The sequence below is a fragment of the Eucalyptus grandis genome, chromosome 5, assembly GCF_016545825.1.
Source record: "Eucalyptus grandis isolate ANBG69807.140 chromosome 5, ASM1654582v1, whole genome shotgun sequence".
In the NCBI taxonomy this organism is placed as follows: domain Eukaryota; kingdom Viridiplantae; phylum Streptophyta; class Magnoliopsida; order Myrtales; family Myrtaceae; genus Eucalyptus; species Eucalyptus grandis.
Genome location: NC_052616.1, coordinates 36,288,731 through 36,312,791, shown reverse-complemented (window position 1 = coordinate 36,312,791; position 24,061 = coordinate 36,288,731). Strand labels below are relative to the sequence as shown.

At 38.2% G+C, this 24,061-nt stretch overlaps 1 protein-coding gene across 1 annotated transcript; it reads right to left on the bottom strand.

Moving 5' to 3' along the window:
- Positions 1–17,085: 17,085 nt before the first annotated feature.
- LOC108960188 (tRNA-specific adenosine deaminase TAD2-like) lies at positions 17,086–20,040 on the bottom strand. Its single transcript, XM_039313652.1, has 4 exons — positions 19,996–20,040; positions 18,586–18,617; positions 18,380–18,446; positions 17,086–17,289 (listed from the first exon to the last, which is right to left on the bottom strand). The coding sequence occupies exons 1-4, from the start codon at positions 20,038–20,040 to the stop codon at positions 17,086–17,088; spliced, it is 348 nt and encodes a 115-aa protein (XP_039169586.1).
- Positions 20,041–24,061: the final 4,021 nt, after the last annotated feature.

The following is a 24,061-nucleotide window of genomic DNA, read 5'->3' as shown; positions in this document are numbered from 1 at the left end:
TTGTTGTAAAATGAGAGGACAATCCTTACCACAGAATAAACCAGATTTGTTTCTGTTGATAGCTTGGCCCGTAGCAAGACAATATTGATTTAAAATATTGGCTAGATTCTGGCTTTCTAGGGTAGTTCCATTCAAAAAGAAGATTGCATCATCCGCGAAAAATAAATGGGAAAGGGTAGGGCAGTACCTATTTAGCTTGATTCCTTTAAGAGTGCCTGATTGGACAGCTTGATGCATGAGAGTAGATAAGAGGTTGGCTACAAGAATGAATAAATATGGAGATAGTGGATCTCCTTGTCGAAGACCCCTTGTAGGATGAAAGTATTCCAAGGATTCACCATTAAATTTAACACTGAAAGTGGCGGTGGTGACACATTGCATCACCCATCGAACCCATTGAACGTGGAAGCCCAGTTTTTTGAGATAGTCCTCTAAAAAATCCCACTCAACTCGATCGTAAGCTTTCTGCATGTCTAGCTTTAAAACCGCCTGAAAAATGTTTCTTTCTTTTGCTGATTTTTAAATGATGCAAGACCTCCTGCACAACCATAATATTATATTGAATCTGTCTACCTGTGACATAAGCACTATGTTCTGTTGAGATTAGTTTTGGAAGAAACTACTTTAAACGGTTGGCCAACACCTTAGAAATGATTTTGTATATAAAATTGCATAGACTAATTGGGCGATACTGTTCTAACCTTTCCGGATGTGGAATCTTGGGGATGAGAGCAATGAGAGTTCTATTAACAGTAGAGGGCATTACTCCTGAACTGAAAAAGTTGTTAACTGAAAGATAGATGTCCTCTTGAATAATATCCCAGTGATTGTGAAAGAATAATCCATTGAAACCATCCGGACCAGGGGCTTTGTTGGCTCCAAGCTGGAAAAAAGCTTGCATAACTTCCTCCCTGGTTACAACTGCAGTTAAACTGGTGTTCATATCTGCTGTGATGACCTGGGGGCATTGTGCAATAATGGGCGCATAATCTCTAAAGCCAGTTGAAAGATAGAGTTGTTTGAAATATGTATGCATAATGCACTTAAGCTGATTAGAATCACGAATCCAGCCAAGGTGCTCGTCTTTAAACATGCTGATGCGATTTCTTTGCCTGCGTTGGATTGTGGTTGCATGAAAAAACTTTGTATTTTTGTCGCCCTCCCGTAGCCATTGAACCCTCGAACGCATTGCCCAATATGTTTCATCTCTCTGCCATATTATGTGAATTTCGTCTTGTAGGCTAGATACAAGTGCCTTGTCATAGGTAGAATCTGGTTGATTAATGTGATTTTGAATCTGCTGTTGTAATAGATAGACTTGCTGGTTGTTGCTGAAAAGGGATTTACTCCACTTGGCAAGAGTAAATGAAGTGTGTTGAAGCTTGCTGGTCAAGGATTGAGGTCGCGTTGCTGGTGAAGCCCATGCATTGCTAATGATCGATTTACAGTCTTCCTCTTGAAGCCAGAAAGCTTCAAAGAAGAAAGTTTTCCTCCTTTTAGAAGAGGTCGGTTCAATGAGTAAGAGCAGAGGACTATGATCGGAGGCCAAAGCTGGGAAAGCAAAGACTTCTACCGCCGGGTAAGATAAACGCCATTCAATTGTGCATAGAGCCCCATCTAGCCTTTCTTTAATGGCTTCATCACCATCTCTTTTATTCACCCATGTGTAAAAGCAACCCTTGCTTTCAATGTCCATAAACATGCAATCATTCACAAACTCTCGAAAGGAATTTAATCTGTATGACTCCATAATCTTTTTCCCCTGCTTTTCCCAGTGGTAAAGGATGTCATTATAGTCACCTATGCACACCCATGGAAAGGAACTTGAAGTCCGAATCTGTCTGATATCTGCCCAGACTTGTTGTCGATGATGGTAAATCGAAGGCGCATGAAGATAGGTAAGTCTCATAGTTTTAGCAGTTTGATTCTTGGTACAAATTGTGTCAATGAAGTTGCAAGTAGAATGCTCAACAGTTAAAGTCACCTCCTGGTCATTCCAAAAGATTACTAAACCTCCAGCCAAACCCATAGGGTTTACTACAAAAGAACTTGAGAACTTTAGCTTTCTCTTAAGATTCTGGATCAGCATTGCTTGATTTTTCGTCTCCATCAAAAAAACGATATCAGGCCTTTCGCTGGCCACTAGGGCCCTTAATGCTTGAATTGTCAGGGGATTGCCCAGCCCCTGACAATTCCAACTTATGATCCTCATTTGTCATGTGGTGGCCTTTTTGGGCAAGCCACCTCGGCCCATGTTCCAACCCCTTCAGTGGAAAAGATGGGGGTATCCAGGAGAGTTGAGTCATCGAGAACGACAGTTGCATTAGAAGAAGTCCCATAAGGAGTATATCTTTTGGTTTTTTTTTTTTTTTTTTTTTTTTTTCAGTGGGCTAGATTTGGAGATTGACCTTGGAGTCTTGATTTTCTTGCAAATGGAGGAATTCGCTGCTTCACTATGTGGTAATAGCGGCTGGTTGAACATTGAAGATTTTTGTTTTAGGTCAGCAGGAGGAGAAGGCTGCGGCATAGTTGATGATTGTTCTGCTTTATTTGCCCCTGTTTCTGAATGCTGATTATGAAGCTGAGAAGCTGGAAGGAGTAAAGGAGCTATCTGCAGCTTGAGTTTCTGGTGCGATTTCTTCAACATCTGCTTGATTTGGATATTGCTGATAAAACGTAGACCAAAACGGACTATGTTGATTGACCTTTGCCCTCAACCATTTACCATAAGACAAGTGATCAATGCCTTCAAGTTTTGCTGTATCATAAGAGATGTCATTGCAGTACATGGCATAATGGCCAAGGATACCACATGAATAATAATAATGTGATAGACGTTCATATCTAAAGTCAAGCCATATGTGTTTCCCGTCCACTCTGATAAGTTTGCCAGATTGTAGGGGTTCGTTTAGATTAAGTACAACTTTAACCCGCACTGATCTAACTGAGGAACTATCATTGCCTTCAATTCTCACCTCCTGAACCTTACCAAGTTGTCGGACAGCTTTTGTAATCATAGTTTCAGTGCATCGTTCCAGAGGAAGACCATAAATTTGCACCCAAAACTCACAAGTTGTGAAGTCATAGCAATGCAAAGGGGTATTGGGCAACCAGGGTTTTAGAATAATCAAATGATGTCCAAACAACCAATGGCCATTGTCTAGAATTCGCTACTTTTCCCCTTCAGTATTGAATTTAAAGATATAGAATCCTTCTTCACGTTGAGAGATTTCAACAGTCATTGCGCCAGACTCTTCTTAAGGTGCTCTGAAAAGCGGGAAAGTTAATAGTCGGATTGGACAGAATTTTACCGATTAATATGAGTTTGCATTCTTGCAGTTTCTCTGTCGGTACTTCGTCTTCCTAGATGTCCACACCTTGTTCAGGCCATAGTCGTCCAAGTCGTTGGCAGAGAGCAGCAACTTGAGCATCATCTTGTTGAGGAGAGTCGGCCATGGAAATTATGAAGGATAGAGGAGTTGCGGCGACATGCAAACACCGATAAAGAAAACAGTGGATACGATGATAGTAAAAAAGTGAAATTGAGCTGAAATGCACTCTGAAAGATGCGATGGGAAACAGAGAGTTCATGCATGTGAGGGTTTCAAACAGAAAGATGAAGATAGAGCTTGGGAGGATGGAAATAGAGATACGGCTAGAGAAAGTGAAAGTGAGCGGGCTATAATTTCATGAAGAACATGAGGAAAGAGACGGATGACAGAACATGGATTATGAAGGTGAAATTGGAGTAGAGAGAGTTGCGATGGGGTGGAATGCAGTGTAAGTAGAGGAGAATTGCCATTACGAAGACAAAGGAAGAGAATATGTGTAATTAGGGTTGAAAGGAGATGGAATAGACTACCATGGCGGTAGAAACAGACTCGACAAAACGAGAGAGAAAACCGCACGTTTTTATTATTATTAGGTTATTGACGAGTGCGATTATTTGAAGAATCAAATTTACATCTAAAACCAAATATAAATGATAGGTAAATCTGGCCACTTTGTGCCTCAACACTTCTTGACATCGCAATCAAATAAGATCCGGTTCTTGCCTCCAATTCACTCTCCATCCTAAGACCTAACTATTTTCTTTTCCAACGTCGTCATATATCTGTTTGCCTCCTCTTGATGCTTTTCAACGCTACAACTACATATTCGAGAGTGTCAGAAAACGTTTTTCGAATTTTCCAGCGTTTGTTTCACAGAAATTGAATTGCTTAGGGAAAACATTTTCCATGAAGATAAAAAAAAATATTCTAAATTAGGAAAAATTATCCACACCCCTATAAGCCCTCACTTCCTCCTCTCTTTTTTTTTTCCCTCTTCTTCTTTATTTTTACGTTTTCATTTTATTTTTTTATTTTTTTTGAATTAGGTTTTAATTCTTTTCCTTTTTCTTCCCCTTTTCTTTTTCTTCTTCCTTGGCCGGCGATGACCAGCCACAGGCCAACTCCAGCCTTGCCCAAGGCCAAATCTGAGAGGGCGAGGCTTGAGCTCGCCGGCGTCGGTGGAGCTCAGCCTTGCTTGGATCAGGCTGGCAAGCTTGCGGCTCACTCGATCTAGGCGAGCTTGAGCTTCACCAAGGCCGGTGAGCTCAAGGCTCAACCAATCCAAGGCAAGCTGCATCCTTTGGCCATTGGGTTTGCGGCTCGCTTGGATCAGCCAAGCATCAAGCTCGCCGAATCTGGCGATTACATCTTTGTCATCCGCTGAGCAATTGGCCACGTCGAGGCACGCGGCGACAGAGGAAGGAGGAGGAGGAAGAAGGAGGGAGGAAAAGAAAAAGGAAAAATAAAAAAATAAAAAATCGACTTTTTAAAAATTCAATTTTTAAAAATATAATTAAAATTAAAATTTTTGGTCAATTAAAAATATTAAAATTATTTTTTTGGTAATTTTTGCCAAAAATCTCGAATAATGAAAAATATTTTTCACTCAAATTTCATATTTTAGCCGAATAACATAAAGTATAGTTATTTTCTTGAAAAACCTAGATAATATTTTCTGTAAACGTGATATTTTCCATGAAACGAATAAATATAGCGAACTTCAACGTTTCTAATTCGATTGATCAAGAAGCCTTGAATGTATTCAAAGTGTAAGAGGAGAAGGGCAGAAACAGTATGAAGTTGCGAAAGGGAGAGAGAGTTGCTACGGGCGGTCTTGATTAGTGATAGCCGTTTCAGCTATGTATTTATATTTATTCAGTTAGTTTACAACAATGATTTGAAATACAGGTACAATAAGAATTAAATTAATTTTTATATAAGAATTGAGCTTATTCCTAATGAGTCGTGCGCAAAAAAAAGAAAAGAAAAAGAAAAGAAAAGAAAAGAAGAGCTCTACATAGACTGTATTTTTGCAAGTGTGAAGATAAGTGAAAATATTAGGCTCATTCTTGACTAGGTAAATGATTAATTTCTTCATAACAACTATTTGCAGGTAGAGTCAAGTAGTCATGGGTGGTAACTAATGTAATGGCCATTAAAAAATGTTAATGGTTGCTAATACACTTGTTAAGTTACATTTTAGATGCCTAGAAAATGTAAAAAATGTATGTGTGTTACCATGCTTCCGCATATAATATAAAAAATGTAGGTAACGTCTTCATCTAGGGAGATTCATCGTATACGAGTTTAAATCCGACTTTGTTAACATACCTATCAACACTCATTTTCTTTTTATAATTTAAGTAATTAGTTCCAGAAGTCTTCACCTAGGGAAATTCATCATATACGAGTTTAAATCCGACTTTGTTAACATACCTATCAACACTCATTTTCCTTTTATAATTTAAGTAATTAGTTCCAGAAGTCTTCACCTAGGGAAATTCATCATATACGAGTTTAAATCCGACTTTGTTAACATACCTATTCATTTTCATTTAATAATTTAAGTAATTTGTTCTCAGAAAACTAGTCATATTACCCACTTAATCTCCCATCATTTACTTGATATTGAGTCTATCCTACTAACACCTTGTTTATGGGTAAACCTAACGACATACTTTTAAGTCTAGCAAAAGAGAAAAGAACATACCTTTTAGAATGATATACCTTTTAAAGTAGATCAAGAATGATATATATATATATTACAATTAGGTCATCAAAAAAGGGAAAAAGTGCCAAAAAAAGTCCTAAACTTTTTGTCTTTGTGCTGATTTAGTCCTAAATATTTTTTTGGTGCCGATTTAATCCTAAACATTTTTATGTTGTACCAATTCAATCATGTCCGGCCAATTTTGGCTGGATTTTACTAACCGGACGCCAAGCGGCTAACGTGACTGATCGGTCCGACGTTGACAATTTTTAATAATATTTTAATTTTTTTCTTTTTTTCTTTTTATATTTGTTTTCTTCTCCTCTTCTTCCTCTAGCCGGTTGCCGGACCTTGGCGACCAGCCAGAGGCAACGACCGGTGAGGTCAACCTCGACCTCACCGGCCACCTCACCTGCAGCCTCCCGCGGGTAGCGAGGCTGCCCTCGAGGCCTAGGTGGCAAGGCTCACCTCGTTGGATCTGGCGAGGGTCGAGAAGGTGAGGTTGTCGATTGGCGGTGGATGTTGCAATGAGGAAGGATAGGCGGCGACAGTGGAGACGATGCTGCTGCGACGGTTTCAACATTCGACTCTCACAAAAGCATCGTCTTGGCGAGGGCGAGCCCCACCAGCTCGAGGCTGCCTTCTCGCGCCGAGTTGGTGAGGCTCACCCTTGCTAGCCATGGGCGAGGCTTGACCCTCACCAAATCTGACAACGGTGAGCCTCGTCGCCCAGGCCTCGAGAGTGGGCTTGCGGCCATCGACGAGGTGGCTAGCAAGGTCGAGTTGACCTCACCGGCCATCACCTCGGCCGGTCGCCAAGGTTTGACGACCGGCTGGAGTAAGAAGAGGAGAAGAAAAAAAGAAAAAGAAAAATTAAAAATATTAAAAATATTAAAATAGTATTAAAAGTTGTTCACGTCGGCATTGATTAGGCCACGTTAGCTGGCCAACGTTTAGTCAGCAAAATCCCGTCAAAATTAGCCGGAAATGATTGAATTGGTACAACGTAAAAAGGTTTGGGACTAAATCGGCACAAAGACAAAAAGGTTTTGGATTTTTTTTTTGGCACTTTTCCCTAAAAAAGCGGATCACATTTAATGGTCGCATCATGATTTAGCAAAAGGAATACTTGTAAGCCCTCCAAAAACATGAACCAAGAACAGTTAATTATTCAATCACGGGAGTCCCATAAAATTCGCATTTGAACTCAATTGGGCTCACTCGTGCATATGTGTTCAAAAGTTGGCTTAACACCACACCCTAATATGATTCCGCATTGTTCAAACTTGTGGTTGCTTATCATAAATAATGGATATTTAGCCTTTGCAACCTGCAAATGGATAGAGGGCCTATGGCTAATAAACAGGGGTATGACATTGTAAAAAACTGAACTTTTGTCGGTTTTTAATCAAAGTATTATAACTTCTTTTTGTTCAATTGAATACCTCAATTTTTCTAATCGTATTCAATGTCACGCTTCTATTTAGTACATGACCGAAATTGTCGATGTACTACTAATATTGATAGAAACCGTCAAATTGTCGATGCAATGTTTACGTGCAAAATTATTATCAAGTGGCAGTTTCTCTCTCTATAAACATCACGCCATCACCACCAGCACGCCCCCTCTACCCCCACTACTGCCACCACCGTAAGCACGACCAAACCACGCCCCACGACCAACCACCACTCTGCCACCAACTCCTCCGCGATCTTTACAAGCCATGAGCCAATGTCATCGCAACCACCACCACCAACTATGAACGTTACTGTGTCTCGGAGATCGAGGACAGTGAGAGAGATAGTCACAAAGTCCACCGCAACAGACGACAACAACGGCACTGTGATGGCCTCATAGCATTGACGAGTGGCGGCAATGGCACCGTACCAGTGTGGACGGCAACAGTGTGGAAGAAGAAGGTGATTAAGATGAAAGGGAAAAATAAAAATAAAAATAAATTTTAAATTATACTTTTTTAAACCATTTTAGAATTCTCAGGTATTTGCATTGTCATTACCATATAAATTCTGATCTAGTTAAAATACAAGCTCCGAGTAACTTATCGAAACCAAAAGCAAGTTGAAAACTATGAAGAGCTGAAGACTACAGTTCTTGTGCTCCCCATGTAACTAAGATCCAATGTTCTCTGTGCCAAGCCAGTTCCTCCCGGTGCGGCAAGCAACTACTAAAGGGTGACCACCGGTTCCTGTCTCGCCAATTGTAAGTCATCGTTTCACCTGCAGCTTCCCCAAACGGAAGTAGTTGTTTGCATCTAGTAAGAGAACTCCCATGGGAGAGATCGGCAAAACTCTCAAGCATATTAAAGTCAATAACTGGTGGACCAGGAAAGAAAATTAACAGTAAAAACATATATCAGAGAACATTAACCACCGACATAACCAAGGTTGTTGCATCTCCTAGTAAAAATCTTCTACATGTACTTCGAAAAACTGCGAACTAACATGCTTCTCTTCCAATTTCTTGCAGCAGGCCCCGACTTAAAATAGGCAAATCGATTTCTAGTGAAACCTCTTTTATCATCTCCACAGTGCAAAAGACAGGAGATCTGAAGACATCATGGAAGGGGTAACCCCTGTATTTTAAGGGTTATGTGGGGCGAGGAAAGATATCATAAAGCCATACCTATATGCTAACTTGTAAACATCTAATACAAGCTTGGAAGTCTTAATTGCGAACCAGACCAGAATGAAGTAATAGCCAAAGAATCGCAAATGAGAGAACTCCGTTTTAACCTACATATGACAAATCTAACTTCTATTAGTCAAAGAATCACAACTTTCCTGACTGGATGTTGGAATAGAGTTCTTCAAAACTTCTAATCTAACCTTGAAACAAACTAGTTCTAACCAGTTTAAGCAGACATTTTGGGAGACAATTATCCAGATTCTTTTGACATAATGTGCAAGTTGGCGGCAAAAGAACATGAATAGTCCGACAAAAAACCATAACCTTTTCTCTTAATGCACCATGGCTTCAAATTTAATGCCAAGTGCAACCTCCAATTAGGGAAAGCGTTAAACTTGGTGAGCAAAACCCAAAACCTCCAACAGACAAACTAAGTTCGAGTATGTGTCCCCAGGACTATGAATCAAATGCACTCTCAGATCCAACTTTCTTCCATAGAGATTAAGGTAGTGATAGTATATAACTGGCAGAGCTATTGTGAAATTCATTTTAATATGAACAAGACTGGTTCTCCATTGTGGTCAGGAAGACTCAGGCAATTGGGAGCCCAAGCCACATAATAGCAAGATGTGAGAAAATAGACAGCACAAAAATTATGGACTTTAACCCCACACAATACAAATTCATCTGCGGGAGAAAAAGAAAGAGTTCTTACAGAGACAGACCTTTTAGGATAGTGCAAATTGCAAAATGAAGAGTTGACTAATTGCTATTAAAAGAAATAGTTTCCACTTCTCGTACAATACATAGGCGAGCATTGATAGCAGAGTCATATGCGCTTGTCCATTGGGATTTTATTGTGCTTTTATGACTACCAGTTTCGATCACTAACATCTGCTCAACTTGAACAAGACAAAGAACGAAGAGTACTAATTTTGGCACCACAAATAACCTAACCTCACTTGGTACCGTTGATTGTTGGAGAGATCCAGCAACACTCTAAGAGAAGAGGTGAAGTTGAACTTCATCCAGAGATGAAGAAGCTTTTAATATGTCTCATAGACCTAATGAAGAGACAGAAGTTCTGAGAATGTCAATAGAGGGTTGAGGAGAAGAGTTGATGGGACTTTTCAGAAAACGACCAACTTTCAATTCCATATTAGAGGAGGCAGGGCAAGTACCTTCCTTTTGCTCGGGTGTTTTCTTCTCTTTTTTCTTTTTTACATTTTACCAAGTGGTACTTCCTCATTCCTAAATGCCCCAATTTCTATCTCTCTCCTGCTAGAGAGACATGGAAGTAGCTATTTCCAAGGCTCTGGGTTTCTTAATCAATTTGATTTTGCAGGATATCTCACGTATGAATGGTTTCCTTTTTTCTTTTTTTTTTTGCTGATTGTGTCAAAGCCATCAGCAAAGTGATAAATAATCAATTCTCAACGGAAATATCTGAATGGAGCCAATGGATGGAAATGCCATCCAAAGCAAGATTTCCTCCCAAGTCTCCAACTTTCCACATGCCCAACTCAGACAGCTGAGAAATAATTGAACTCCCTTAGCCTTCTAGACTAAACCAAAGCTGATAAAAAAAAAAAAAAAAAAAGCCATGGATTCCACGTGAATTTACTGTCTATTACATCAACAATAAAAGTAAGCCCATATTGAATAGTGCTCATGTTAGCTGCACCACTCTCATCAATGCTCAACACAATGAGCAAACTCAGGATGCTTTCATGTTTGTGACAGGAGAAATTACCTCATGCCCTTGCTACCAACAATCCCCACAAGAGCAAATCCCACTCCTGAAGTGATGAAAGCAGCCAGAATTTCTCACAACAATCTTTCGATCAACAATCTCTACAATAAGTTTGATTGCAAAATGATAATTTTCACAAATGCAAAGATTCTTCATCATAGTTACTGTACTAGCCTCGACAATACTAACAGCAAGTCTTTAACTATGGTAAAATAATGACTCTTCCTTCTGTTTGTCTTCCCCGTCATGGAGAGAGAACCTCTTGTCTGGAACATGACCCCCATTCCTTCAACTTCATTTTCAACCAATCCAGCTTCCAATATATGTTCTCACTCGAAGAGTGGGATTTATCCCCAGAAAGAAATAAATGTTTTTGCCCCTTTATAGTGACCCAACTTCTACCTAGTTGCTTTACAATCCCTCTATCCCTCATAGTCACTCTTAATCAATCTCGAGACATCACCCCATCTATTAGCAGAAGCATAGAAGTTGGACAGTGAAACATAGCAGCACTACATGCAGTTCTAAGTCAAGAATATAGTTAGCAACTCGTTCTGCCATATCTAAGTAAAGCAAGCCACACTATGGAGTTAGCTCTAAGGGGCACGTTTCCTACAAAATCCTCAGCTTCCTCTAGCTTCCCACATCGTCCTAGCACATCCACCATGCATCCGTAATGCTCGTGCTTCAATTCAATGGAAAAGTGTTCTCACTAAAATATCTGAACAAGCGTCTCCCCTCCTGTAACATCCCAGAATGACTACAGGAAGATAGCAGTCCCGCGAGTGTGATCTCATCTGGTGGTACCAGCCCGCGTATCATTTGGAACTCGGAAAACAGCGAGGGCAAAGTAGGAATGAAGTGACACCGTATCTAGGAGTTTAATCCGATACAAAACGACCCGATTCAGTTGCGGGCGTCATCGATGAGCCAGCAAAGGCCGCAAACCGCTTCAAGCCATCGCCAAACGCGATGCTGGCACGCAATCTCGAGGCCGACGCCCGCAGCAACGCTGGAGATGACGGGAGAGGAGGAGGAGGGAGGCTGGGGCTCGGTGCTTGAAGGATCGCGATGCTAGCGTAGCAGGATCGATATTGATATCGTCAGGCGGTGGTAGTGGTGGTCGCTGAAGAGGGAAACACAAAACGGAGGAACCATTAACGGTGGCGGAGACACGCCGGCGGAGGAGAGGAGCGCAACGGAGGCGGAGGCGGGGCGACGGCGAGTTGGGTTGAAAGTGTTTCTGTTGGCTGGACTGATGGGCTGATGCGGATTAAGCCCAAATGTCTGGGCTGCGCTTGTAGTCGGACCGAGCTGCATAGGGTTGAACTTAAGGGATGGGCTGGAGCTTTATTATTTTCTTTTCTCTCTCTTCTTTCTTTCTTTTCTTTTTTTCATTTTTTATAAAAATGCATTTTTATCTTGTTGGCAAAAATTCTGGTGGTAGTACTCCCACATTGACTCTTAAGAGACAGCTTTCCGCATTAGACAAAAATTCAAGCTTATTTGTCCTTTGCGGATTTAGACCCTCTTATAATTATTTCATAAAAGACGTTACAAAAGTAGCCCTCCTTCAAACGTCGCTTAAGACAAATTGATATGAATCAGTTAGCTTACCACAAGAGGTACGATGAAGTTCCAAAGATTCTCAAAGGCATTAAACTCCACGATGGAAAACACAATATTGTCATCAAATCTTGACATCAAATATTGAAAGCAACAAAATCTCAATTTCTTTGAATCTGACCATAAAAGAATCTCTCGGTAACTTGGGATACAAAAGCATAGCACTTGCAAAGTTGCAATCATGTTGATTTCAGTCAAATGTCCATCACCCTTAATATGTGCCTCAAGTACATGCACATATCATAAAATGAATTCATGCCTCATAAGCATAAGCCTCTTAGAAAGGAGATAAAAAAAATATGTATCACTAAGTTCATAATTTTCCATCTCACATTATCAAAACTAGCCAAGACCTTTATATTTCCACTTAACATTTCAAAAGAGACAATCGAATAGAACTTTACAATTTTTTGTATAGTTTTTTTATAAACTCATCTTTAGGTGGAGAATGCAGTGGACAGCTAGAAATTCTCTCTATTACCAATCAAAATGACATATCTTACACTAGAAAGTAATCCAACATGCCAAATATACACTATTGATAAAAAATGGATATATTTGAATATGATAGATCTCCTCGTATAATAGACTAAATAACTCGTCAATTGGATCCTCTCAATGAAATTAATCATGAAAAAATATTAGTCCAATAGAGAATTATTTAAGCAGTGGAAATTGAGCAAGGTGGTGCTTCATCTGGGAGATGCGTCCTCTTGCTTGAGGTTGTATTCAGAAAGGCAATGAGCTAGTTTGTGTTTCCTACAATACTTGTGACTTCTAATCAGATTCTTAAGAGCAGCATAAGTATCAATTTCCAGCTCTAAAAGTCAGCTTTCACGGCTTTTTTTTTTCCCCTAAAATTTTTCACTCATTATCTTGCTTCTTCCTGATAATCAGATTATTAAGAGCAGCACAACTATCAATTTCCAGCTCTAAAATTCAGAGTTTCATGGCTTACTTTCCCCCATAAAATTTTGTACTCATACTCCTACTCCTTCACAACCCCCCCTCCTCTTTCCAGTACTTGAGCTTCTTCTGTCAAAACTAATAATTCACAGAAAGACATTGTCTGTAATCTATATTAGCTACTTTAACAAATCACAATGAAACAGATCCTATTTCACTACGTTAAGCCAACAAAGTCTTGAGTGAAAATTGATGACTTCTGGACAATCTCAGGAAACATGAAACATTGAATCATGGTAGTGTCAGACAGATGAAACATCATACTGGAAACACATGTCATACACCCAATTTAGCGAGCACATGCCCTCATGTATGCAAGAAGAGACAATTGCAACTAAGGGTGCGTTTGTTTGCGTTTCTGTTTAAAAATTGTTCCAGGAAACAGAAATAGAAAAAAGTGTTTCTGTTCCTGGGAACAATTTCTGAACAAAAAAACGTGTTTGGTAACTGTATAAAATTTCTGTTTCTGGAATAGAAAAAGAACAGAAACACGTTTGGTAACTGTAAAAAAATTCTGTTTCTGGAATAGAAAAAGAACAGAAACACGTTTGGTAATGTACAAAATTTCTATTCAAATTTTTTTTCAATTATTTTTTTTTTAATAAAATGTGAATTTGGTATTGAATTATCATTCTCATGAAATGCTCATCAATTTAATTTTGTTCATATTAAGTGAAAACAAACATTCTAAACTTGATCGTATTTGCTTAGTCGGAAGAAATTTTTTAAGTTCGTATCAAAATTTTCCCATTTATTTTTTTTTTTTTAAATAAAGTGTAAACTTGACTTTTAATTCTCATTATCATAAAATGTTCATCAATTTAATTTTTTCTTGGTGAGTAAAGTCAATCATTCTGAACATGGTTATAAGTGCATACTCTGAAGAAAATTTTATAAATAAACTTTGTTCCAAATTTTTCTCACGTGCCTTTTTTTCAATAAAGTGTAAACTTGGTATTGCATTATCACTCTAATGAAATGCTCATCAATTTAATTTTGTTCATGGTTGGTGAAGACAAACTTTTGAACATGGTCATGTGCATACTTGGAACAAAATTTCGTAAGTAAAAATCCCACAATAAGAGCTACCTAAAAGAAGAATACTTCATAGATCTCTCACGTAGACCCTTTCATACATAACATCACAATAATGAAGTAATATAGTTCATCGTTCAACTTCATCACATTGGATTTGATAAGTGAATACTTAAAAACAAAATTACAAAAGTCGGAAAAAGAATATGTCTTCGTGGATTGGCACCGGCAAGGCGGAACTTTGGATGGATCCACCGAAGTTCTCAAAGCATCAGCGTTCACCTGAGAATGAATCAACCAATTGAGGATGTACCTTAAGTAAAGAAAAATTCAAGACAATAAGCAATAAGGCAACAACGAAACAGCACCCTCCATTCTCTGCAAATCCATAACTTAAAGAGAAAAAAATCGAAGCATTATAGCCATAAGATATGAAGGATCTCGCATAATGTATAATCCCCAACATTCCTACAAAAAAGTCGAACAACGTTGTTCTTATAGATTCACAAAGAATGTACTAAATGAACAAGTCGACAACGTTGTTCTTCTCACGTGCCTTTTTTTTTTTTTTTGTTCTTTTCTTTTCTTTCACTTTTATTTTTCTCCTCCCCTTTAGTCTACCCCTCTACACGTTCTCTTCTTCGGGCGTCATCTTCTTCCTTTTTGTCTTTCTCACTTTTAACACCCATTTTTTCCTTTTTCTTCCTCGACTTCCGATTGGATCAAAATGTGGCTGAGTCGCAAGGGTTCATAGAGACACACAGAAAATACTAATATTAGACCAAATCCAAGCAATACGGGACAAAACGCAAATTGAGAAGCTTTAACACAAAGGCAGAAAAATAAATAACAATAACTTCGACATTGATTCACATCACTTTGATATATTCAGCCACAAATCCATAGATCTACATGATGTCATAGAGATTGAGATTAAAGAAACAATAATGTATAGAACTCTGAGAGTGATAAAAGGCTATTTTGTCATGCCCGATGTTGTCAATTGACAGTCCACACACAATGAAAAGTGTAGCAGCAGTAAGCAGACGCTCGCTTGGCAACAATAACTTCTATGCTCGCTGTTGCGAGCGCTCGAGAGAGCAGAGCAGGGCTCGCTGCTCTGCTCGCTCGATTCAGGCATTTGCATGATTCTTGCTAACTACTTTGATTGACATTAATAGATCAATAAATGGAGAAAGACTAGGAAAATACCCACTGGAAGATATTGGCCTAGATAGGGCATCGTTTTTTTTGCCACAGAACAACAGGATCGCGGGACAAAGATCAACAGAACAGCAACTCGTCATGGTGTCGAGGAACGCCAGCAAAGGCCAGATATTTGCCCCGTTTCGTGCCCTTTCCCCCATCACCAGTGCCAGCACCATTGGGCACGGCAGAAGAGCCGCCGATGGTTCCAGTTCCGACACACAGCGGGCGGCTCGCTGGAGCCTGAGCAGCAGCGACGCTCGCTGCTCTGCTCGCTCGAGCCGAGCCTGAGCAGCAGCGACGCTCGCTGCTCTGCTCGCTCGAGCCTGAGCAGCAGCGACGCTCGCTGCTCTGCTCGCTCGCCCAGATCTCGAGCGAGCAGACGAGCTGCTGTCGCAGATCTGGGTGAGCAACGCTCGCCCAGATCTGCGAGACTCGCTCGAGCAAGCGGCTCGCAGATCTGGGCAAGCGCTGGCTCGAGCGAGCCCTAACACTCGAGCTCTCGCGAAGTGAAGAAAATCAGTGAAGGAGGAGCGGTGACCACGTTTACACAGTGAAGGAGCAGCGGCTGTCGAGACGAGAGGGCCGCTGTCGGTGCGGAGAAGACGATGGAATTCTCTGCTCGCGGAGGAGACGCTCGTCGCGGGGAGACGCTCGTCGCGGGTCGCGGGGAGGAGAAGCTCGTCGCAGGTCGCCGGAGGAGAAGCTCGTCGCTCGTCGCAGGTCGCAGGAGGAGAAGCTCGTCGCGGGGGGGAGAGAGGCGTTGTTCGAGCACTATCCAAGAAATAAAAAAGGAACACAATTTTGTTCCTTTTTTGTTTCTGATTTGTGTTTCAGAAACAAGAAACACAAAATTTGTGTTTCTTGTTTTCTTTTTGTTCCTAGGAACAAAAAGAACAAAAAAAGGAACAAAACGCGTCCCAAACGCGTTTCTGTTCCTTTTTGTTCACAGGAACAAAAAAACAGAAAAAGTGTTTAAAAACAAAAAAAGAAATACAAACAAAAGCAGCCTAATAAACAAGAAAAGAAATTTCTTTATCGAGTAAACTGCCCATGACATATCAGAAAGCATAATTTCCTTATAGTTAAATCATATTTCTCTAAAGATGCTTCTTTAAAGGTGCTATATTTCCCACTTTAAACTTGATAACATTAAAGACATCAAAGAATCTCGCTGCAATGGAAAAAGGCGAGGAAGAAGAGATGAAGAAACAGGTAGGAAAAGGAAGAGGAAAGAACAAACCGATGTTACGTTAACTTGTACTTCCCAGAAGAGTAAATTTTTTATGGCAAAAAGAGAAAGGAAATGTCTGACAAGTCACATAGAATTTTTTTTTGAAGAAGGAAACAGAGGGGAAAGAAAGAAATAATATAAACTTGACTTCAGGACACTTCCCAAAACTTGACTTTCCTCAATTTAGACTGGGAAAAAGGACAGAAAATGTGGAAAATTAGTTCCATAAACCTCCATTTATTTTCATGATTATGTGTTGCAACATTCAAAGTGCGACAACAAACAGAAGTACTACGAAACCTCATCAATCAGTAATCAAAATAAGATTCAGAAACCTCCAGCAAGCTTTAGTTGTCCATTGCAATAAGTCACAATTTTAAAGTGGAGCTAAGCAGATACAAAATCAGCAACAAAAGCAAGTTCAGAAACTGACCTAATTCATTTCTCGGAGCTACTCAATGCAACAACAGTATTGAGCTGCAGCCTCCACATTTATCATTTGCACAGTCATAATATACTTCCTTTATACCTAAAAAGGGCTAAGAGTCATCTAATTATTTATTAGTAAAAAAATTCTTAACATAAGTTTAGTTTCATTTCAGTACGATCAACAGATGTACCAATGATCAATAATGCTGCTGCACACATTATGTATAGTTCACATATCACATAAAGGGAGCATGCTGAATACTTCTCTGCAACTTCTGCAGACAAAAATCCAATCCTCTGCCACTGTTCAAGAAGAACATCAAGAGCTTCCATTTTTGCACATCTTGTTGCCTACAAAAGTGCAAGGAGAAAAAATAAAGAAAGCATATCAAACTTAGGAGCTTGTCAGAGAGAAAGTTGCTCTTAGTGTAGTTTCAACATAAATTTAGGAAATGCAACTCATTAAAAATGTTTTCACCTTCACGTTTATTTATTTCTTTCTTTTACTCTTGCTTAACATTTGAGTCCAATGGTTTATCTTTAAAATGGTGCATCTCTAAGTGCCGTTGCCTTCTTCCTCTTAGTGTCAAGAGCATTAGTAATGCAAATATAAAATAGTACACCAAAGCAAATAATAGCGACACATCTATAACTCGTCTATTTCCTTTTCAAATCACCTCTTTCATATTTGCTCCATGTTGATTATACTTTCAAGGCTTGAATTGTGTTCATCCGTTGCTTGGTATGTAGACTAAGTGAGGAAGATTGTTGTATCCTAGGGATAGGATTTTTGTCAAAGCCAACTGCATTAGATCATGAATCCTATTGGATGAACCACTGTCTCCAAGACAATTATCGATGCACCTTATGCAGAAATGTTAGTTCTTTCTTCAAATACACACAACACTAAGAGTCTAAGAGAGGATCTTGTGCGGGAAGCATGGACAACTCTCTTTGCTCCTCAATGTCCAGGTATGGACATTGTTTGAAGAGCATTCTCCTTACTATTCGGCATTCGATCTAATTTCTAGTACTCAAGCATTATATTCTCTGAAATTTTATTGAAATTGTAGTTATCCTCCCTACTCTTGAGATTTTGTAAAGTCTCTCAACTCACTTCTCATGACTTTAGAATTTTGCATGTCTCACTACGCCCTTCTAATCAAGAGAAGTGCAGCCACCATAACAACTCACTTTCATGTAATGTAAAGCATAAATACATGACTAGAATCATCTACAAATTTATGATCTGTTGAGGCGATCAAGTACTAATTAACATATTCAAGCATGCAATATCACATATTAAAGAAATAAGGCAGAGACACAAAAAAGATCAACAATAACTATGAGTGGATAATGTGAGGGTATCGATTCAAAACCACAACAAAGTGCCGTCGGCCAAAATTTATAGAAAGGGGTGGAGAAGCAATAATAGACATACATTATGTGCCTCATTAGTACTGTTTCTTCCTGTAGCAGTAAGATGTCCTTCCTCAACAATCAAACAGCTGTTCAACCAAGGTATAATATAAATATAATGTACAATGTGAAATCATTCAGCAATTAAGACTTGATACTACTCATCTAAATTAGAAAATAAAGTAACATATCTTAAAATACACTTGGTTACTGAAATCAGTTTCTTACCCAACTGGAACTTCATGGCTGTCCAAAGCAAGCTTCGCATTACATTAAAAAGAAAACAAAAAGAAAAGAAGTAAATAGGTCTAGTTAATTGTTAGGCGAAAATAAATATGGGTATAACAGTCAGAATTTCTCTCATATGTGCATATAGGCAATTCAAGTGGAAATTAGCATCAAGTTGTTGGCAGTAGAAATATTTCAATATCAATATGGAGCTACTAATGGAATGAACCCATATCTTGTAGCTATAAGATTAAGATCTTGCAGGTCCCGCATAATATACTGGTCACAAACTTCCCAATAATGATTATCAATACATACTCATTCTGTAGCTCATACGCAAATCCCACTTAACCCTTAAACTAATATAGCTCTAACAACACTAAAGCAAAAACAGCAACTAATTTGACAAACTACATGTTGCTCATTCCAATGTGTCTTATTATTGGTACCTCAGAAGTTTATGTTTTATTAATCAGGTCTCACTCAAACATTCAAGAAGCATCCTTGAGTTTTAGCTTCTCAGTCATTTTCCTTCATGTAAACTATGGCACATAAGGATGGAAAGAGAATCCCAAACTGTTGGGAAGGCCTCAAAAATCAGAATCGACAATCAACATCTTGTGCTTGCCTCTATTCTACTGAAAACTCATGTAAACTTCGCGTTTCTCATGATTATTTCTTTTTCACATCCACAGTCCACAGGGAAAATGAAAATAACCACCTAACCAATTATCCATGGGCAAAACTGATGCTCATATTACTCTCACACTCCAAGTGAATTTGGCTTTCAATTCTCCCTTGTTGAATGTCAAGAAGTGGTAAAAGGACTAGACTGTCAAGCGAGCTTTCCTGGTGCCTTGCCATCTCATTGCATCTTCTTCATTCCTCTATGGTTTTGCCTCTTCAAGCGCCTCAAAAAATGTATTCATATGATAAGTACACACTACACATCCACATTTCCTAAACACCTCAAAATCACCCAAATCCATCCCTCCCTGCCTCCCTCCCAGCCTAAAGAACCCAGATTTGCTCAATTTTTTGCCCGGAAAGGGGACTAAACCAGCCCATGTACACCCTACTTTCCATTGTTTCACTCTCCCTCGCTTGTCTTTTCCTTCGAGCCTAGACTTCACCTACTTCTTTCAATAAATTGCCACCTACGGAAACAAAGAAAGAAAAGCTATGCCTTTCCAGAGATTGTCGCTGATTTTGCAGCGTGTAACGTTGATGACCTATGAATTCTATCAAGCATCCACAGACAAAACTTATGAAGAAACACCGATCCAGCATCTCTCCAACAAATTCAACGACACATCCTTCAAGTTCCCGCACAATTGCAGCACCGACCGAATCGCATTCAAAATCTAGCTCAAATATTACATTAACTTAAAAGAAAAAATTCGAATGGACCTCAGGAGAGAATCGTTCACCCGAAGCCATGTCACCAGTTTCCATGGCTTCGGTCGGCGGTGGTAGCCCGTCACCTCTGCTGGCCGGTCTCCATCGCCGTCGGTTCGCCAGGGACTCTGTTTCCGTCCATTTCGCCGGAGCTCGTTCGTGTCGCATGGAAGGTGGGCAGTCGAGACGCTGAAAGCGGCGTCGTTGTAGTTGGAAGTTTTGGCTATGGCGGAGAAGAAAATGAAGGAGCTCTACCGACAACGGGAAAATCAAAGAAAAAGAAGAAACAAAAAAGGTTAGGAGGGGACGAAGGAGTGCATGATTAGACGGTTTTATGCATCGATGGAAAGTAGGTAATTGATTTGTACTCCATTGGAAGTTTGTATCCTTCTCTTCCGAATTGTTCCTCCACTTATCTAACTCTCCAGCCACAACCTTCGAACTCATTTTTCTCCATATCAAAAGTCGAGAAGCAGGTCGAGCTTCTCTCTCCTTGTCGAGCTCCCTCCAAGGCTGATCATTTTCATGTTGTAGATATGATTGGAATCCATGAGATGATATGCTTAATAAGTAGGCATTATTATTTAAATGCAATCAAACAATATAGAAAAAATCAATAGAACCACAAACTTACCTTCTTCTTTTTTTTTTTGGTGCTTAATTTATGGAAGAATTAGTTGGTCATATTAGATTGCATAGAAACAGTTTATGAATATAATGCCTTACCCAAGTATAACAATGGCTGGTGTCAATGTTCGTTAGTATTAGTCATTAGTTTAGGAAGAACTCTATTAATAAAGTACTCATTTTAAAGCGAAATACGCATACATACATGCTCAGAGAAATTTCTGTCTCCTACACATTTGTTGAACACACGGAAAGATACTCATTATATTTTAGTGAATTTACTTATACATATATAAAACACATGCCATATAATATTTGGGTGAAAGTACTACAATGAATTTATTTCATTTCTTTTCTTTAGTCAATCGACGATGTAATATGTCAAAATATTTAATCTGAATTTATTATTATTTTATTTCATATTCACATAAATAAATATGATTCTCTTGTGATTTCTCGTTGAATAGCACGATTTAGTAACACAATTCAGTTATTAAATATGATTTTTCTATAAAGTCTTGTAACTCAAATAGTCCTTCATAATATCTAAACTCTCCTTGTTTATAAAAATTGATGTATAGTCATGATAATATCATCTTTCGATTCTATTGTAATAATGCTAAACTGTTATATGTGGTTTTAAGGAAAATGATGATATATACGCATTCATATTCTGAACCTGATAATTTTTGTCCGATATTTTACTAATGATAATTTCGGACCTGAGCAAGTCCTTCAAAGGCTCATGGGGAAGAAATAGATGGGAGATCCGCCGTATAGTGGGAGACCCCGCAATGCCACCTCCTATTCCCTCCTCCTTGGGAATAAAAAACTAGAGGTTGGAATTTGAGAGCCTTACAATGGTGAAGGTAAACACCACATCAGAATTTCGATCTTGGCTACCGTTGGGTGACCAATGAATTCTTCCATAAATTAAGCAAAAAAAAAAAGGTAAATTTGTAGTTCTATTGATTTTTTTATATTGTTTGACTGCATTTAAATAATAATGCCTACTTATTCTCATGAGTAAAGCCACAAAAGTTAAATTGCTTTTAAAAAAAAAAAAAACTATTCTTGTTGCTAGTTCTCTTTCAGAAATTGACCAAGATTGGCACATTTCATAATCAAGATATATTAAAGTTTAATTTTGTGAGACAACTATTTTAGGGGTCGTAGTATGGTCTTAAGTTCACGTCAAAAGAACTCAACCCGGGTTGGTAACCCTATCGATCCTAAGAGACTCGAAGAAAACATGGGCAAAGGTTGGAGGTTTGTCCTACTCAGAAAAGCTCGACCCTAATGCTTGGGTGAGACGCGGTGCAAGGGTTCTATTAATTTTGTAATAGCAAGCTAGCTTCGATGAAAAGTTTAGGCCAACAATGGTAAGGAAAACCATTGAAAAATCTACTTAGGTTTTATTTGTTGGCCGTGGAATCAGATTACCTATTGAAATGGGGACTCAAAATTTTGGATATTCTACTTAGAAAAAAATTTAAACTTTGAATGGAATTACCACCAACAATTGTAATTTAAATTTCACTAACACTGTTAGCTATGTTTGGTCATTCAAATTTCTAATTAGGATATAATTGGATAAGATAAGATATGAAATATAAGGATTTTACTATATTCTATCTATTGTTTGGTGACCGCAATCGGATTTATTTACATAATATTATATATATTATTTGGTCTAAATGGCATATTAATATATTAATAAAAAATTTACAAACAGAGATGATAAAAGTCTCTCATGACACTTTTGCCTACTTCATTTTATTTGCGTATTTTATTTTATTTTCGTCTCTTTTTTAATTAATTTATTTTTATTTCTTTCTTCCCCTTCTATCACTCTCTAATAAAATTTTATTAATTAGTAAACTATACTTGATATACCTAAAATTATAAATTATATGTAATAAATATGTTGAATCTATATTTTAAAATAGAATTAAATTAGAATATATAAATAAAAATAAGATTAAATTAAAATAACTATTTTTTATTTTTTATTTTGAATTTCTTATATTAGAATTCAAGTATTATTATATTGAAATGTATTTTTAATTTTGTTAATTTCTTTGGTCAAATAATTTTAATTTTGTTAATTTAATTAATTTAAGAAGTTTATTATTGGAAAAATAACTTTTCTAATATGAATATTAGAAATCCTACCCATTTTTATCTCACCTCTTCCCACAAGATAATTTTATTTAGTCTATATCTCTATTATATCCAACTTTATCCTATATTAAGTAGGCATCAAACGTAGAATAGGATAACCGTCCTGAATTTTATCCTAACTACTAAGGCTGCGCATGGTAAAATTTATGTTTCTTGATTTATCTATTTCTCTGTTCCCCGGAACAGGTTTTGAACATAAATCTGTTTGGTAACGCAATTTGATTTCTCTATTTCCAAAACAGATTTCTATTTCAGAAATTGATTTGGAGGAGAAATCGAAGCTATAAATTGTAGCTTTTCTATTTCTGAAATAGAAACAGAAATTATTTCCTTTTCTCCATCCTTCATAAATAGAATTTTTGTTCTCAAATTGGCAAAAGAGATTATCATACCACATTCCTTTGATGTTGTCCCACAAGAGATTCTTATGGATCCTAAGCATAAACGTTACTTCAAGGTAGAATTCTCATATATTCCTTTACATCATCAATTTTATTTTGTTGATAATCTTATATAATACTTGTTTTTGATAAAATGACAGAGATGTATAGGCGCTATTGATGGCACTCACATTCATGCTTTTGTACCTGTGTCAAAGAAAATCCCATTTAGAGATAGGAAAGGCACCACCACTCAGAATGTGATGTGCGTTTGTTCATTTGATATGAAATTTACTTTTGTATATGCTGGTTGGGAAGGCTCTACCAACGATTGTCGAGTGCTTGCAGCAGCACTGGAGACTCCTCACTTGGATTTTCCTCGGTTGCCACCAGGTATTTGTTTGTCATTTAAGGAGTAATTTTCTTTATGATCATATTTATAGTTACAAATTATGACTAATGTATGAATACATTATTGTAGGCAAATACTATGTCATGGATTCTGGTTATGCAGCAACTCGGGGATTTTTAACTCCTTTTAGAGGTGACCGGTATCATTTAACTGAGTATAGGGGTAGAGCGAGACGGCCAACAATTGTAAGAGAATTGTTCAACTATAGGCATTATTCTTTAAGGAATCTCATTGAAAGATCATTTTGGGCATTAAAGAATTGCTTTTTCATTTTGAGACACATGCCTTCATTTGCAATTCAAAAGTAAGCACATATCATAATTGCATGTTGTATCATCCATAATTACATCCGTGATCAAGACAAGATGGATAAGAAATGTACTCGGCTGAACCTATGTAGGATGAGCTTGCAAACGTTCAGTTGATTGAGGAGGGAAACCAAATAAATACGCTTAGGAAAACCATTGCCAATAAA